This window comes from Dendrobates tinctorius, unplaced genomic scaffold (assembly GCF_039654945.1).
Source record: "Dendrobates tinctorius isolate UK_male_01 unplaced genomic scaffold, ASM3965494v1 ptg000138l, whole genome shotgun sequence".
NCBI classification, from domain to species: Eukaryota; Metazoa; Chordata; class Amphibia; order Anura; family Dendrobatidae; genus Dendrobates; species Dendrobates tinctorius.
The window spans coordinates 10,291,534-10,306,538 of record NW_027361806.1 but is presented as its reverse complement, the minus strand read 5'-3'; the positions used below and the strand labels follow the sequence as shown (position 1 = coordinate 10,306,538).

At 45.5% G+C, this 15,005-nt stretch overlaps 1 protein-coding gene across 1 annotated transcript in view; it reads left to right on the top strand.

Moving 5' to 3' along the window:
- The window catches only part of C8B (complement C8 beta chain), a 45,587-nt gene that overhangs the window by 15,754 nt on the left and 14,828 nt on the right, over positions 1 to 15,005 (top strand). The window contains exons 2-6 of the mRNA XM_073544558.1: positions 7,351 to 7,495; positions 9,875 to 10,016; positions 10,264 to 10,405; positions 10,922 to 11,054; positions 13,071 to 13,268. Of these exons, the coding sequence (XP_073400659.1) occupies positions 7,351 to 7,495; positions 9,875 to 10,016; positions 10,264 to 10,405; positions 10,922 to 11,054; positions 13,071 to 13,268 (760 nt within the window). The remainder of the gene's footprint in view (positions 1 to 7,350; positions 7,496 to 9,874; positions 10,017 to 10,263; positions 10,406 to 10,921; positions 11,055 to 13,070; positions 13,269 to 15,005) is intronic.

Sequence of the window (15,005 nt, the reverse complement as noted above, 5' to 3'; positions counted from 1 at the left end):
CCCATGACTCCTTAATATAACATCGCATAGCATCATGTTCGGGTACTGATAAGTTGAAAAGCCGACCCTTGGGAAATTTACACCCATGCATCAACTCAATTGTACAGTCATAACTCCTATGAGGAGGCAAAGATGCAGACTTACTCTCACTAAATACATCAGAAAAATCGGCTAGATAATCAGGAATATCATGAGACTGAGGAGAGGTGGAGAAAACAGGAGCGTCCCTAAGAACACACTGACAACCCCAACTCACCACAGACACAGATTTCCAATCCAAAACTGGATTATGAGTTTGCAACCAAGGAAAACCCAGAACAATAGTATCATGCAAATTATGCAGCACCAAAAATTTACAATTTTCTTGGTGGTCTGGGGCAACCCGCATTGTCACTTGGGTCCAAAACAGAGGTTTATTCTCCGCCAAAGGAGTAGCATCAATACCCCTCAAAGGAATAGGCGTACGCAGAGGCGTCATGGAAAAACCACAACGTTTAGCAAAGTCCAAATCCATCAGATTCAACGCTACTCCTGAATCCACAAAAGCCTTTGTGGAAAATGTGGATAAGGAGCAGATCAGAGTAATTGCCAAAAGATACTTTGGTTGTATACTGCCCACAGCAAATGTGTGTGCAAAACGTTTCTCTCGTTTTGGGCAGACAGAAATAATATGAGCGACGTCTCCACAGAAAAAACACAGCTTATTACGCCTTCTATACTCCTGACATTGCGCCCTAGACAAAACTCAATCACATTGCATATGTTCAGACATTTCTCCAAGAGGTGGCAACTCCTCTCGTGTAGTTTTGCGTTCATGTAAACGCCGCTTAATTTGAATGGCTAATGACATAGAATCGTCAAGACCAGAGGGAACAGGAAATCCCACCATAGTATCTTTTACGGTTTCTGACAGACCCTTCCGAAAGAGAGCTGCCAAGGCACCATCATTCCATGTAGTAAGGACCGCCCACTTTTGGAATTTTTGACAGTATAACTCTGCAGAATCCTGACCCTGGTTCAATGCCAATGGGGCTTTCTCAGCTTGATCAATAGCGTTAGGTTCATCATACAACAACCCCAAGGCTTGAAAAAATGCATCCACATTAGTCAGAGTAGGATCTTCAGGTGTCAAAGAAAACGCCCAATCCTGGGGATCGCGGCGCAGCAAGGAGATGACAATTTTAACCTGCTGCGCAGAGCTCCCCGATGAATTAGGCTTCAAGGCAAGAAATAATTTACAATTATTCTTAAAATTCAAAAATTTAGGCCGATCCCCAAAAAACACATCAGGAGTAGGGATCCTTGGTTCATCAGCATGTGAATGAGCGAGATAGGCGGAAATTCCCCGCACTTCAGCAGTGAGCTGCTCCACATGATCAGACAATTGCTTAATCTCCATTAAAAAAAAAAAAAAAATCCTCCTACGGCCCAAGAGAAAAAGAGGAAAAAATATACGCAAAAAAAAAATTCTGACACATTTTTTTTTTTTTTACAATTCCCTCCTGCTTTTGAGTACCCTAGAATCTGCGGTATGGCTGGTGATTCTGTTATGAATGGGTCACCGAGGAGGAAAAAAAACAAAACAAGCTAAGCCACAGAAAACCAGAGAAGTTGGTAACTATGCAGTTTGCAGATCCCTGATCTTACCACACAACTAGCAGTAGCCGTGGAGCGTGCCTACGATGTTCCTAGACGCCTCATCACGGCCGGAGGACTACATAAGCCTAAAGCAAGAAAAGGGAAAACTAACTGCCCCAGAGTAGACCCCAAAGGAATAGATAGCCCCCACACATGTATTGATGGTGAAACAAGATGAAGGCACAAACACAGGCAGGAAAATAGGCTGAGCAAATGATGGGGCCCAAACTAACTAGACAGGAAAGGAAAGGGAAAGACACTGTCTGTAACCTGCAAAAAAACCCCACAAAAATAATGTCCAACACTTCTGATAGCAAAATTAACCCTGAAGTCACTAGACTTCTCCCACTATATCAACACTCTGGAATATTCTGAGACAGAGCAAAAAGAGACCGAACTAGCAAGGGACAAAAAGTCAATTGGCAAAACACTGATAAATAAGAGTGGAAATTCAGCTCAGCCCCCAGCCGGGGCTGGCAGACCACACAAAAAAGTGAATAGACCAACAAAATCAAGTGTGAACATTAGCAGAAAAACTTAGCTTTAGATGACTGGAACAGAGCTGAAAACCAAGAGCTGACAAGCCAGAAGGAATCACCAGCAACTGAATAGGGTGTCGGCTGTCTTAAATCCAATCTGAGAATCCTGAGATCCAATTGTCATCCTCATTCTCAGGTGGCAGATCTCCACCGATCAAACCAGCCGCACCACCTCCCGTCACCACCAGAGGGAGTCCAGAAGGTGAACTCACAACTGGTGAGAATGAACTCACAACAGGGCGGGGTGACTCAGGAGCTGGAGTGGAGGCCCGGCTTAAATCTGTGTAGATGGTCGGGCCCTCTTTAGCCCGGCCCTCGGGGACACGAGGTGCCGCACGCTGCAGCTGTATGGTGGGAGCCGCCTGCGGAGCTGTCAGCTGGGCCGGGGGAACTCTCACCTTCCCCGACGCCGCGGCCTCCATCATGTCACCACACGGCTCCTCCCGCAATCCAGTAGGCCTAGCATCCAGGCTCAGAGGCTCCGTGGGGAAGTTCTCCGCCGGTATCAGTGGCGGTCGCTCCTTCTGGCTCCGCACAGGTTGCGCCGTCCCGCTCAGCATTCCGCTGCCTGCCTGTGGACCTAAGGGTGGCGTCTTCTGGCGTAGCTCAGTCTCCCGCCGCCATTGACACTCCAGGCGGCCGATGCCCCAACACCCGCAGCGTCTCATACCGTCCGGTGGGCAGCACTCGAATGGCGCCAGACAGCCGCAGCCAAACTTTTGCTCTGTGCCACTCCCTCCGCTGGGTGGGGCATTGGCAGGCCTTTCCACCCACTTGTCAGGGTCCAGTATGGGGGAGCATCGGCCTCCCGGTACATAGCGTTGGCCCCCGGGGTACGTAGGAGGGGGCCCCAGTCCATTGAGAACCACAGCAAACACCTGGATCTCTCCTTTGCACTGGAGCATCACCGCCATCTTGCACCAATCCTGGTACCTCCCCAGATCTTCTGCTGGTGACGCAGATACGCCACAGCGCTCCCAAATTGTAATCCACAGGTGGGTAATTTGTAATCCACAGGTATTTGTAATCCAAGCAGCATTGGCCAAGTCTTTCTCCATCCTTTAGGGCAGGCCTGCTGCAGAAGATGACGTATTAGCGGCGGCGATCCTGCCGACTACGCCAAGTGTAGGGTTGGTGGGCCGAGCTGGGGGGGGTGGTCCCTCGATATACCGCGCAGAGACAAAACAGAGACAAGATGGAGGCAGGTTCTGGGTGCAACAGGTCCAAGTTTATTCCACTCGCCGTCCGCCTGACGGCCTCTGCAGTACACCGCATTTCTCTTCAACTCACGGCCCTCCGTTTCTAGGGCCCGTTATACACACCGTACTTTCACACTAGGGACGTACATGGGTCGCCCTCGCACACCCAGGGCAGCGGGGTACTCGGTACCGGGCTGGTGTCAAGGTGGGAATGTGTCACAGCAGCGGTGACCCGGTCCGTGGCCCTGGTTGCCCAATATCAATGGCGGTGATGTTAATGGTGTTAGAGTTTATTAGAATAGTTTGTGACGCCACCCGTGGTGTTTGGCAAGTAAGATGTTGAGCCAAAGCTGCATGCAGATCTGCTGGGACTGATGGTGTGGTGCAGCAAAGATGGTGTAGCTCCCCACAGGTGGAGCTGTAGTCCCAGGGCAGTGTAGGTGCAATGGATGAGGAGAGGCGCAGAATGGTATGGAGGCTGGTACCCAGGTGTAGTGGTGCGGGAATAACTGGAGGACACCCGAGTATGCGGTTCCAAAGCTTTACTCACTGTTTGCAGTTCACTCAACTGCCTGCCTCCGTACTGTGTTCTCCAGGTCAGGGCTCCAGCCAACCTCCAGGCAGGATAGGATTCTCACTTCCACACTCCGCCAACATGCACCTTACTGAACGACTCCTCCAATGCGCCTTTAGGTGCGAAGCACTCCATTACTTAGTTACCCTGGAATGCCTCTCTCTAGGTGTTCCTAGTCTTTTCTTGTATGACAGACAGCTGTAGCCTGCTTCGGGGACTCCTCACTGCATCCTGGCTCTCTATTCAGTTGCTGTTGTGTCCCAAGTCTATGATGGGAGCAAGGCGTTAGCGGCTCACTACTACTCCGGTGTCTGTTGCCGGACATAAAGATCCAATCAACCTCGGGGACCAGGCCCCGGCCTTTGCGCTCTCTGGACTGGAAGGGTTCTCTGTCTTTCTTCAACCTGCTTCCCACCGTCCTTCTATTCTCCTTCGTTCCGATCTGTTCTATCTCTCTTATGGAATCTGTAGTCTCCAGCCTACGTCTCTTTTTCCTTCTCTTCCTTCCCTAGGGAGCTCGTTCCACTAAGACCAGTCCTCAGCCTCTCCTGACTGACTGCCTTCCTCCGCCTTGAGCTCCTCTCAGGCTGACCTGCTGTCGGCCTGCTCTCTGTCTCTCTCAGACCCTCGTCTGACTGACCCGACTGACCCACCCCAAATCCTACACCTTCCCTCTCTTTTATATCATCTCACTCCACCCGCCTCCCAGCACATCTCGTGTTACGAAGCAGGGTTCCACGAGGGGTGCTCTGCTAACCCCCAGCCTGAAGCTGTTAGGTGGCCCCACTGAACTATCCTGTGTGTGGAATGCAGGTGTGGAGCGTGGTCAGGAGTTCCCACCTTACCTGGATGGTGGGGCACTACACCTTAGGAAAAGGTGCAGTACCTCTGTGGCGACTGAAGCCTCAGGGGCGCCACATACATGCACGTACCGTCCCTTCTTCACTGTTTGATGCTCCTGACAGGTCCGTCACTGTGGCCGCCTTAGGCCCGTAAACCAACAGCAATTTTACTGGTCAGGCGTTGTGTCAAATACGGTGTCCCTCACTCGGTGTCTCATCTCTTCTGCGGTTCTTCCTGTCAGGACCACCCCTCTGACGTTCTCTCTCCTCAGTCCCCCTGGTTCGGTTCTCCTCAGAGTGCACAAACTGTCGTAGTCCTCCTGTCACCTGAGCTCCCCCTGGGGACTGGAACTTTCTGGAACCCTCCTTCAAATTTATACCTTTCCCGTTTCACTGTAACTCCGCCCCCCATGACCAACGGTTTCCTAAGCCCTAAGCTGATGTCAAGTCCTTTGCTCACACTCCTCCCTGCCCTCTAATGGTCAACCCAAGGTACTGCACGTCTACTACACTTTCCTAGCTGTTTCCCCACTGTAGTAACTGACACCTACCTACACTGTGCAAACCATACCTTCTTCACTCTGACAAGTCCGTCCGTCAGGTCACCTTCCCTACACAGGCACCAGGACATATTTCTTAATCTAAATCATTTGTGCTAAATCTGTGGTCCAGCCACAATATCTAAGTCAGTCAGACAGGTGACTGACAGGTCTGGGCCTAGGGTTGTGAAACAGCTGGTTAAAAGAGGGGAAGGGTACATCCAACATGAGTGTGGAAAAAGCGAGGGTGTAGTGGAAGGGGAAATTGGCTCGTGTTCGAGGAGTAGTGGGGTAGGTCGTAATGTTACTGACAGCTCTACTGAACAAACACTAGCTCTTCCTATATAAAGACAAGTGACAACTTCTGCTACTAGATGAGCTACTCGACTCCCTTTCTTTGCCAGCCACACAGCTGTATCCCTTGTAGATGAGGGCCAGAAATAGCATGTGCTCCAGTGGATGCAAGTGCTGCAACAAGTGGCCTCTGCTCCACTTCCTCCACCTTCACATCTCACACAGTACAGTCCTCAGAGGTGGCAGCACAATTACCCTTGTTTCTCCCCGTGTCACAACTCTCCAACTGCCCAACTGACCCAGAGTACAAATGGCATAATTGCACAGCATGGATGCATGGGGCAGGGCCTGGGACAGGACTTGGACCAGTATTTCTAGCTTAAACATTGATCAGTAACAGTTGGATGAGTGACAGGTGTAGGCCTGGTGCTGTGAGAGCCCTGCCAAATTCAGGCAACACACATGAAGGAGACCTAACTTAGAGTCAACATTTCCAAACATTAGGGGTAGTCATCATTAAAGTATCATCAGTTCCCCAGAGTAGAAATAGTATTATGAAACTCTGGCACCCCTTCCACTACAGGCAACCCACCAGATGGAGACACAAACTGCAATAACGCGAGATCAATGCAACACACTATAAACTATACCGTCGCCTAGTCTACCCAGTCTGTGACTGGGGTGAAAAAGTAATTGGAGATCTATGACTTGTTCATCTTGATGAAAGTTAGGCGGGCAACACTTTCAGGGGGCAGCCGGATGCGCTTAACTGTCAGAACACCACCAGCAACACTAAAGACACGTTGTGAGAGAATGCTGGTTGCCGGGCATGACATAACCTCCAAGATGAGCTCAGGCCACTTATCCATTTTTGAAGACCAAAATATAAAAGGGTCTAAACCTTTCCTGATGGCATTGATATTAAGCAAGAGATACTCCTGCACCATCCTCTCCAGTCGTTCACAACGTGTCAGACTTCTACTCTGTTCTGCTGGTGCATGGGCTGGTCTAAGAAATGTGTGAAACGACTCACAGAAATTGATTCTGCCACTTACACTGCTGCTGCTAATGTTTTTACGTTGACGACTCGATGTTCGCAGGGTTGGAAAATTTATAACTTCAATGCACACTGTGTGCATGACCGCTGTCTAGGGGAAAACCACTCTTAAGATTGTCTATAAGGAAGTTTCAATACTCCAGCATGTGTGCGTCCCTTTCCAGGGGGCGGAAGCCTCTGGCAAAATTTATTTTTGTACCATGGATCTAACACGCTATAATCTACCCTCCCATGGCTCCCGCTTGTGACTGACTGTCACTTCCAAACAGAAATCAGGTGTGACCAGGTACATACTAAGAGTAGCAACATGTCTTCTACTTGCAGCCTCCACTATGGGGTGTAAACTCTTATTACTGAGTGCAGTGTATAATCGGTATATACTGGGGACTCACATTATTAATCGGTTTAGAACTTCAGATCTACCGAAGAGACGACATGATGATAAATGATGGAGATTTGCTTTGCAGCCACGTTATTTGTGATGCTCGTACTGTAAAGCTCACAGTGACAGTCCATTCATAATGACAATTAGCCGGTAATGATCTGTGAAATAATGAACTACTTGTGTTAATTAGAAATTCAACTGTATTGTTCCACATTGCTATCAGCACATGAAATATTAATCAGATATCTATATTTAAAAATAAAAACTTTTCCCCCATGTGCAGCTGCCAGTCCCAGGAAAATGCCGTCAATCAGAGTATCCCAAAGTCACGAGTGGCGAGATCTGCGGAGTACGTACCTGAACCTATAGATTGCGTGCTCTCCGATTGGTCTTCCTGGAGTTCTTGTGACCCGTGTCAAAAAAAGAAAGTAAGTGCAATAAAGTTTCCTAAAGAGCACAGGAATCGTGATGTATGGTGGAAAAAAAAATTTTGGTTAAGTTTTTATGGGACATTTGTGCTGCTCCAAGGAAACTTGCCACCCCTTTATTAAGTCCAGAAATTTTCCCCTTTTTTCCCAAGACCAGAGATGGAAATTCTGGAGTTTTGTCACGTGTAGTAGTGTTTGTGACCCTGCAGTAGAATAAGTATTGAGGGGAATCTTCATCTCATCCATGGAAAAGCTGAAGCAGAGGAAGAAACCCAAGAGTCTTTAATGAGCATAGTTGCCCGCTTTAGCTGGTTGACATCTGGAACATAGAACCATGGCCTTGGAGATTGTGGGCCATAGTCATGCCACTTTTGGCACACTTTCACAACTCCATCGATTAGGAGGTGCCGAGGCACAAGACACTTTACAAAATCACTTTTTTTCCAGGAGATTTTGGCGGATGCTTGGAGAGTTGCTGACTTGCTGCCACTACTGGGTGGGAGTTCGGGAGCTCTCCCTCTTTTCCAGTAGTGTGTGCTAATACATTTTATTTCTGGGCTTGTATTTTTGTGGACTGGCAGCTATGACAGTAGTGGGAATGGTCACTCCATGTGTCTCACATTACACCCAGGTCCAACTCCTGGGCTCAGTAAGAAAGTCAGAGTAAAAAAATCCTGGTCCATGGCAGAGAAAATCTGAAGAAGTCACAAGGACTTGCCTCTAAAGTTTGACCCACTGCATGCCATAATGCCTGCTTCATTGTGTAAGGCTATGTTCCACCGATAAGTTTTTGGTGAGTTTTTTACACTGCATAATTTTAAAACAAAATGCAAGGAACCTATTTTACTTACTGGGTGCAGAAAAGGTCATCACAAACTCACCAAAAGCTCGTCGTGGGAGCATAGCCTAAGTGGAGATATCTGTTTGCAGATGCCTCTGGTTTTCATTTAGTCTTTCCACTGTCATTTATTTTGCCACATGTGAAGAATAATTCTGGTTGTGGATAGTTTGTGACTTAATCCACCGTTGCGTGCAGTTCTTTTTTCTCCATTGATGTCGATCCCAATGAGCCACTTTTCCCCTATCTATCACAGTTCTTATAGCCGTTAATGCACAGGTTGCCATCTAGAGCACCTCAGTTTTGGAGCTTAGGCACAAAGAGCGGGGTAACATCTTTCTCTCTCCGCTTGGTTAATCTTGTATTGCAAAAGTCTCATCTTGCAGCCAGGAACAAATTCACTGGGAATGGCCAAAGCCTCTCAGCACCTGACATAGCTCCTCTAAGGTTCACCAGCTCCTCAGGGGCAGGCCCAGGTGCAGAAATACCTTTGATGGAAACTGTGCAGCCGCCCAGCAGCCTAAGACATTAGGGGGCCACTACCACCGACAAAGCAGGTGGAATTATGCCCTATCATGAATTATTGGGCTGCAAAAAAAACATATATTGTTCCTCTTCTTTCTGTGCCTCCAGTGGGCAGCCCAGCTCTACAGATCACAGCTCTGCATGCTGAGCCACACATGTGACTCCCTGATGCTCCAAAACATAGCACTTTCTATACTCCAAGATACCCCATACAGTGCAGTGATGTGATGCCACCGAAGTCCCCGCAGTAAAGATTATTAATGATCTTTGATTTGGTAATAAATCAACTTAGAAGAAAGTTTAAAGGAAAATATGTAAGAGTTACAAATGGCGGCTCCATAATGGCGCCTCAGGTACGCTCGCTACTTGATCGAGTATCGCGGGTGCTCGAGTCTCCATCCCGCATGTTCCGCGGCTGTTAGCTAATAAACATGCAGAAATTGCCTGCCATACACAGTAATGCCATAGCCATGTTGGATTACTGAGATGCGATGCTCGGCACTTCCCTCCCAGCCTGAGAACATTTTTACTATCACTGACCCGGTGCCGAGAGGTGGGCGTGGGGAGCAGTGAATATTCATTTCCAATTTACATCTGCTTAACTGGGCAGCGCGGCTGATCGCTACTTACATCCATTTTAATGATTTTCTGGCCCGCCCAGCCCTCTGGGTAGGGTCTACTGGAAAAATGCTCACGTTTCCCATTGACCCCCATTATACTCAATACTCCAGTTGAGCCATCCGATCATCTGACCTCGACTAGAGTACCGAGAGCTCAATCATCACTAATGAAATCCTATTGAAAAAAAATGATATTTTGCTAAAAACGAACAGGTGCAGAATACTTGTCGATCATGCAGACGTCCTGCCCGGGATTCATTAGTGAAAGGGCCCCGCTCACATCCTAAGCACAACAGATCTAATCCTTTAGCGAAAAGAAAAGGTTTTCCCGAAGGTTTCCATCTCCTTAGAGGCTGAGTCTGTCCTTTCCTTATGATTTCTACTTTCGTTGCACAGTTCCGATACACGCAGATGACTCAGATCCCTCAGTTCCACGGTGAGCCGTGTAATGTTATAGACCGGCAGGAGGAGAGCTGCGGTCCCAGCACCTTCTGTAGGAACATAAAGAGGTGTGAAGGCTTCCAGTGTGCGGAGTCCGGTGAGTATCACCGTCCATCACTTTCCATAGTTTTGGGCTTACAGCAAAGACGATGCCCAACTAGATACAACGTATCCCTTATTGTAAACACAAAGATACAAAACATCTACAACTTTTCTAGGTCAATCACAAAGTTAAACAATTGTTGGGGTTCTGTTTTGAACGGTTACTGATTCTGACCTGTTAATGACGTCTCTGGATACAGAGGTCAATTCCTTTATTTTTTTTTTTATGTGTTTGGCATCAGGGAAATGCATTACAAATCGGCTGCGGTGCAATGGAGACGATGACTGTGGCGACTTGTCAGACGAGAAGAACTGCAAGGTGGTTCGTAGCTCGTGTACTGATGAGATGGAACAGTACTGGACAATTGAAAATCTGGCAGCAGGGTAGGTGCCCTCTTATAAGACTGACCGGCCATAAACATAATAATCTTACATTGATCTTACTGAGTAATCAGAACTTTAAGTAACTTTCCATCCAACACAAATAGGTCTAATATTAATAGATTTTATACAGGTAAATAAAACAATATTCCGGCCACTAGGGGGAGCTCAGGGACTGGTTGCATACAAAGTTTAGATTGAATGCAATACCAAACAGTATGCAATAACTCCTAGGCTCCCCCTAGTGGTAACTGCAGACATTTATACCCGGTGTGATCGATCTGCAGCGCAACCCGTATAAATATAATGCTGATCTCCAATATAATGCATCTCACACTTGTAGAATAAATGTTGCTGCTTTTATTTGAGTTGTAGATGTGATGTTTCAGTTTTGCAATAAACTGTATATTGGTGGTATGCATATCCAGAAGCAGAGTAGTCTTAGATATTGGCCTGTCAGGGGTGAACAGTGGGATCTGAGAGTAAAAATGAAACTTACAGACGTTTTATGTTCCTTAGATTGAATATCTTTACCAATAACCGGGAAGGCATTGTGTTAGATCACCGCTATTACGCCGGCGCCTGCTCGCCTCATTATATCCTGGGGACGAGATTTAGAAAGCCGTACAATGTGGAAAGTTATATTCCTGAGGTGAGAATGAGTGACAGCACAAATTATATAAGGTGTAAAGTATATGAAATGCGCCAATCAGCCACGTGTCCATCTGTGACAGTCATACTGAAGACTAGAGAGAACGGATCCACTCTCTCCTCTCTCCATGTCTTCTCCCTGCGTCTTTTCTTTTCTATGCCATCTTTCTGCATCTTCTCTCTTCTCTTTTTATGTCCTCTTTTTGCAAATTCACTTTTATCCTTCATGTCCTCTCCCTGCACATTCTCTCCTCTCATCATCTTTTTGCATTTTCTCTGCCTCCTCTCTCCTCAGTGTCCTGTCTCTGCATTTCTTTTTCTATGTCTTCTCTTTGCATCCTTTCCTTTCTGTATTTCATGTCCTCTCACTGGATCGTCTCTCTCTTCTCTCTTTTCTCCTTCATGTCCTGTCTCTGTAGATTTTCTGTGTTCTCGTTCTGCATCTTGTCTTCTCTCTTTTATGACCTCTAGCTGCAATCTCTCTCTTTTTTTCTGTGATGACTTTGTTCTACATCTTCTCTCGTCAATGTCGTCATTCTACATCTTCTCCAGGTTCTCTTCTGACATCTTCTCTCATCCAGGTCCTCTCTTTGCATTATCTATCTTCCCTCTTCCATGTCTTCCTGCAGAATCTTTTCTCTTCCATGTCTATTTCTATATCTTCATTTCTTCTCTTTCATGTCCACTCTTTTTATTCTCTTTTATGTCCTCTCTGAATCTTTTCTCTTCTGTGACCTGTCTCTGCATCCTTTCTATCCCATGTCCTGTTTCTGCTTTTTCTCACTTCTCTCTTTCTTCTCTTCTCTCTTTATCTTCTCTCTTTCTTCTCCTCTCTCTTTCTTGTACTCTCACCATGCATCATGTCTCTTTTCTTTCCTTTGTCCTCTCTCTGTATTTTCTTTCTTCCCTCTTCTGTCTTCTTTCTGCACCTTTTTTTCATGTCATTGTTTCTGTATCTTCTTTCTTCTCTCTCTTTTTTTCTCGATCTTCTCTCTTCTGTCTCCTCCTCTGCGTCCTTTCTCTGGATCTTCTCTTCTCTAGGTTCTCTCCTTACATCTTCTCTCTTCTTTCTTATATGTCTTTTCTCTGCATCTTTCCTCTTCCATGCCCGCTCTCTGCTTCTTTTCACTTCCATGTTTCCTTTTTCTGTTTTCTCTCTTCTCTCACTCATTTCCTTTCTTTGAACCTTCTTTCTTTCTGTCTTCCTGCATCTTCTTTCTACTCTGTCATGTCTCCTTCTTGCTCGTCTTCTTTCCTATATCCTTTCTCTGCATCTGCGTTCTTCCATGTCCTCTCCCTGCATCTTCCCTCCTTCCTATCTGCTGACATGTCCTTTCTTTCCATCTTCTTTCCATGTCTGCTCTCTTCCTTCCTTGATCTACTCTCTCTGCATCTTCTCTCATCTCTCTTCCATGTCTTTTCCCTCCGTTTTCTCGCTTCCTACTTTGTATCCACTGTTTTATGCCTATGATGATTTTTTCATGTGTCCCTTCTCTTTCATGTCTTTTCCATGTCCACTCTCTTATTTCTTCCATTTCTTCACTCTGCATCTTTTCTCTTTCAAATCCTTTTTCCATCATCTCTTTGTTGTAGCTTTTCTCCATTTTTGTTCTCTTCTCTCTTCCGATTCATCATTTAAAGCTCCTTCCTTTGATTTTATCTCTCCACATTTGCTTTTCTTCTTTTTCCTTCTATTGTGTGTTTTTTCCTCCATGTCATCTCTCTGTTTCTTCTCTTTTCCATGCATCCTCTCTACATCCATCTCTTTTCTCTCCAGTATAATAACCATTGCTATATACTGGAAGCTAACACCGAAAGTCCCTTCTCTATAAATCCATAGGACGGAGTGCACTATATTTTTGTAGTGCACTTTAGGGCATAAGAAATCATGCAGGACGTATAACACAAACCCCCATCCAATAGAATTAGTTTGCTAAAGATTATCACAGTTTATGAAAGTTTGTGGGATCTGAATACCAAGAGCCGTTCCTGTACATTATACAATTTTCTTTTTTAGGGTAAAGGAAAATATGAGTTTACGCTTTCTGAGCATGATTCGTACTCCGAATATTCAAAGGAAGTATCCAGATATCATTTTAAGCAAAGCAGCTTCAGCTTCGGCATCAAGATACCGTCTGTGTTCGAAATTGGGTTCAGTAACAATGATCTAAGGATCAAAAACTTTAGGTCAAGGACGATGAAATATTCTCACACGGTTGGTATATACCCGTGGTCTTGTGCTTTATAGAACAGTCAGGTGACTTCTTTCAATTGAAAAATGTCGCTTAAGTATCCAGTGCCGGTGAAAGACGAGGCCAACATGTAAGGTCTCCACACATTTAATTTAGGTGCTACATTCCCATATGATGTTGCCCTTGCATATTTCTTAATATGTATACATATGCAGTGGGGGAAATAAGTATTTGATCCCTTGCTGATTTCATAAGTTTGCCCACTGACAAAGACATGAAGAGTCTATAATTTTAAGGGGAGGTTAATTTTAACATTGAGAGATAGAATATCAAAAATAAAATCCAGAAAATCACATTGTATAAATTATATACATTTATTTGCATTTTGCACTGAGAAATAAGTATTTGATCCCTCTGGCAAACAAGACTTAATACTTGGTGGCAAAACCCTTGTTGGCAAGCACAGCAGTCAGACGTTTTTTGTAGTTGATAATGAGGTTTTCGCACATGTCAGGAGGAATTTTGGTCCACTCCTCTTTGCAGATCATCTCTATATCATTAACATTTTGAGGTTGGTGCTTGGCAACTCGGAGCTTCATCTCCCTCCATAAGTTTTCTATGGGATTAAGGTTTGGAGACTGGCTAGGTCACTCCATGACCTTAATGTGCTTCTTTTTGAGCCGCTCCTTTGTTGCCTTGGCTGTATGTTTTGGGTCATTGTCTTGCTGGAAGACTCAGCCACGACCGAAGAACCTCAAAAAGGGAATGACTGAGTGGTTCCAAAATAAAGTAGTAAAACAGAGAGCACAAAAAAGGGAAAACCCCTAAAATATAACTTTTAATTAAATGATTAAAAGAGAACAAGCATATGTGAAATCACACAATACCAGGGGGTCAGAGAAAATACACTTGTATACTCTATATATGAGGCGCATAGGGGTAGCAACAGGACATATACAAGTGGCTGCAAAGCAGCGCCCGTCTAATGAGGCACTTAGGAATCAGATTTTTTTGTACTTTGGTATTACTCTGAGATAAGACTCCAAATTTTTGGAGGGTTATTATACTACGAGATAAGTTATACAGCACTATAGCACTTTATATTAGTTTTTTCGGTATTTAAGTGTGAGTGTGTTTTTGTCTTTTTGTGTCCTTTTTTGTATACATAGGGTAGTCTAGGGAGTTATTAGGGACGCCGGCATTGAGCTGGGGCACCATGTCGTCAACAACTAGGGTGCCAACCGCCGCGGTTAGGAAAGGCCTTACTAGGGCTAAATAGGGATTTATAGTTTTTTGCCCCTTCTGTATATATACCTTATTCACATATATAGAGTATACAAGTGTATTTTCTCTGACCCCCTGGTATTGTGTGATTTCACATATGCTTGTCCTCTTTTAATCATTTAATTAAAAGTTATTTTAGGGGTTTTCCCTTTTTTGTGCTCTCTGGTTTACTAAGACCCAGCCACGACCCATTTTTAATATCCTGGCGGAGGGAAGGAGGTTGTCACTCAGGATTTTGCGGTACATGGCTCCATCCATTCTCCCATTGATGCGGTGAAGTAGTTCTGTGCCCTTAGCAGATAAACACCCCCAAAACATAAGGTTTCCGCCTCCATGCTTGACAGTGGGGATGGTGTTGTTTTTGTCATAGACAGCAATTCTCTTCCTCCAAACACGGCGAGTTGAGTTAATGCCAAAGACATCAATTTTTGTCTGATCTGACCACAGCACCTTCTACCAATCACTCACAGAATCAT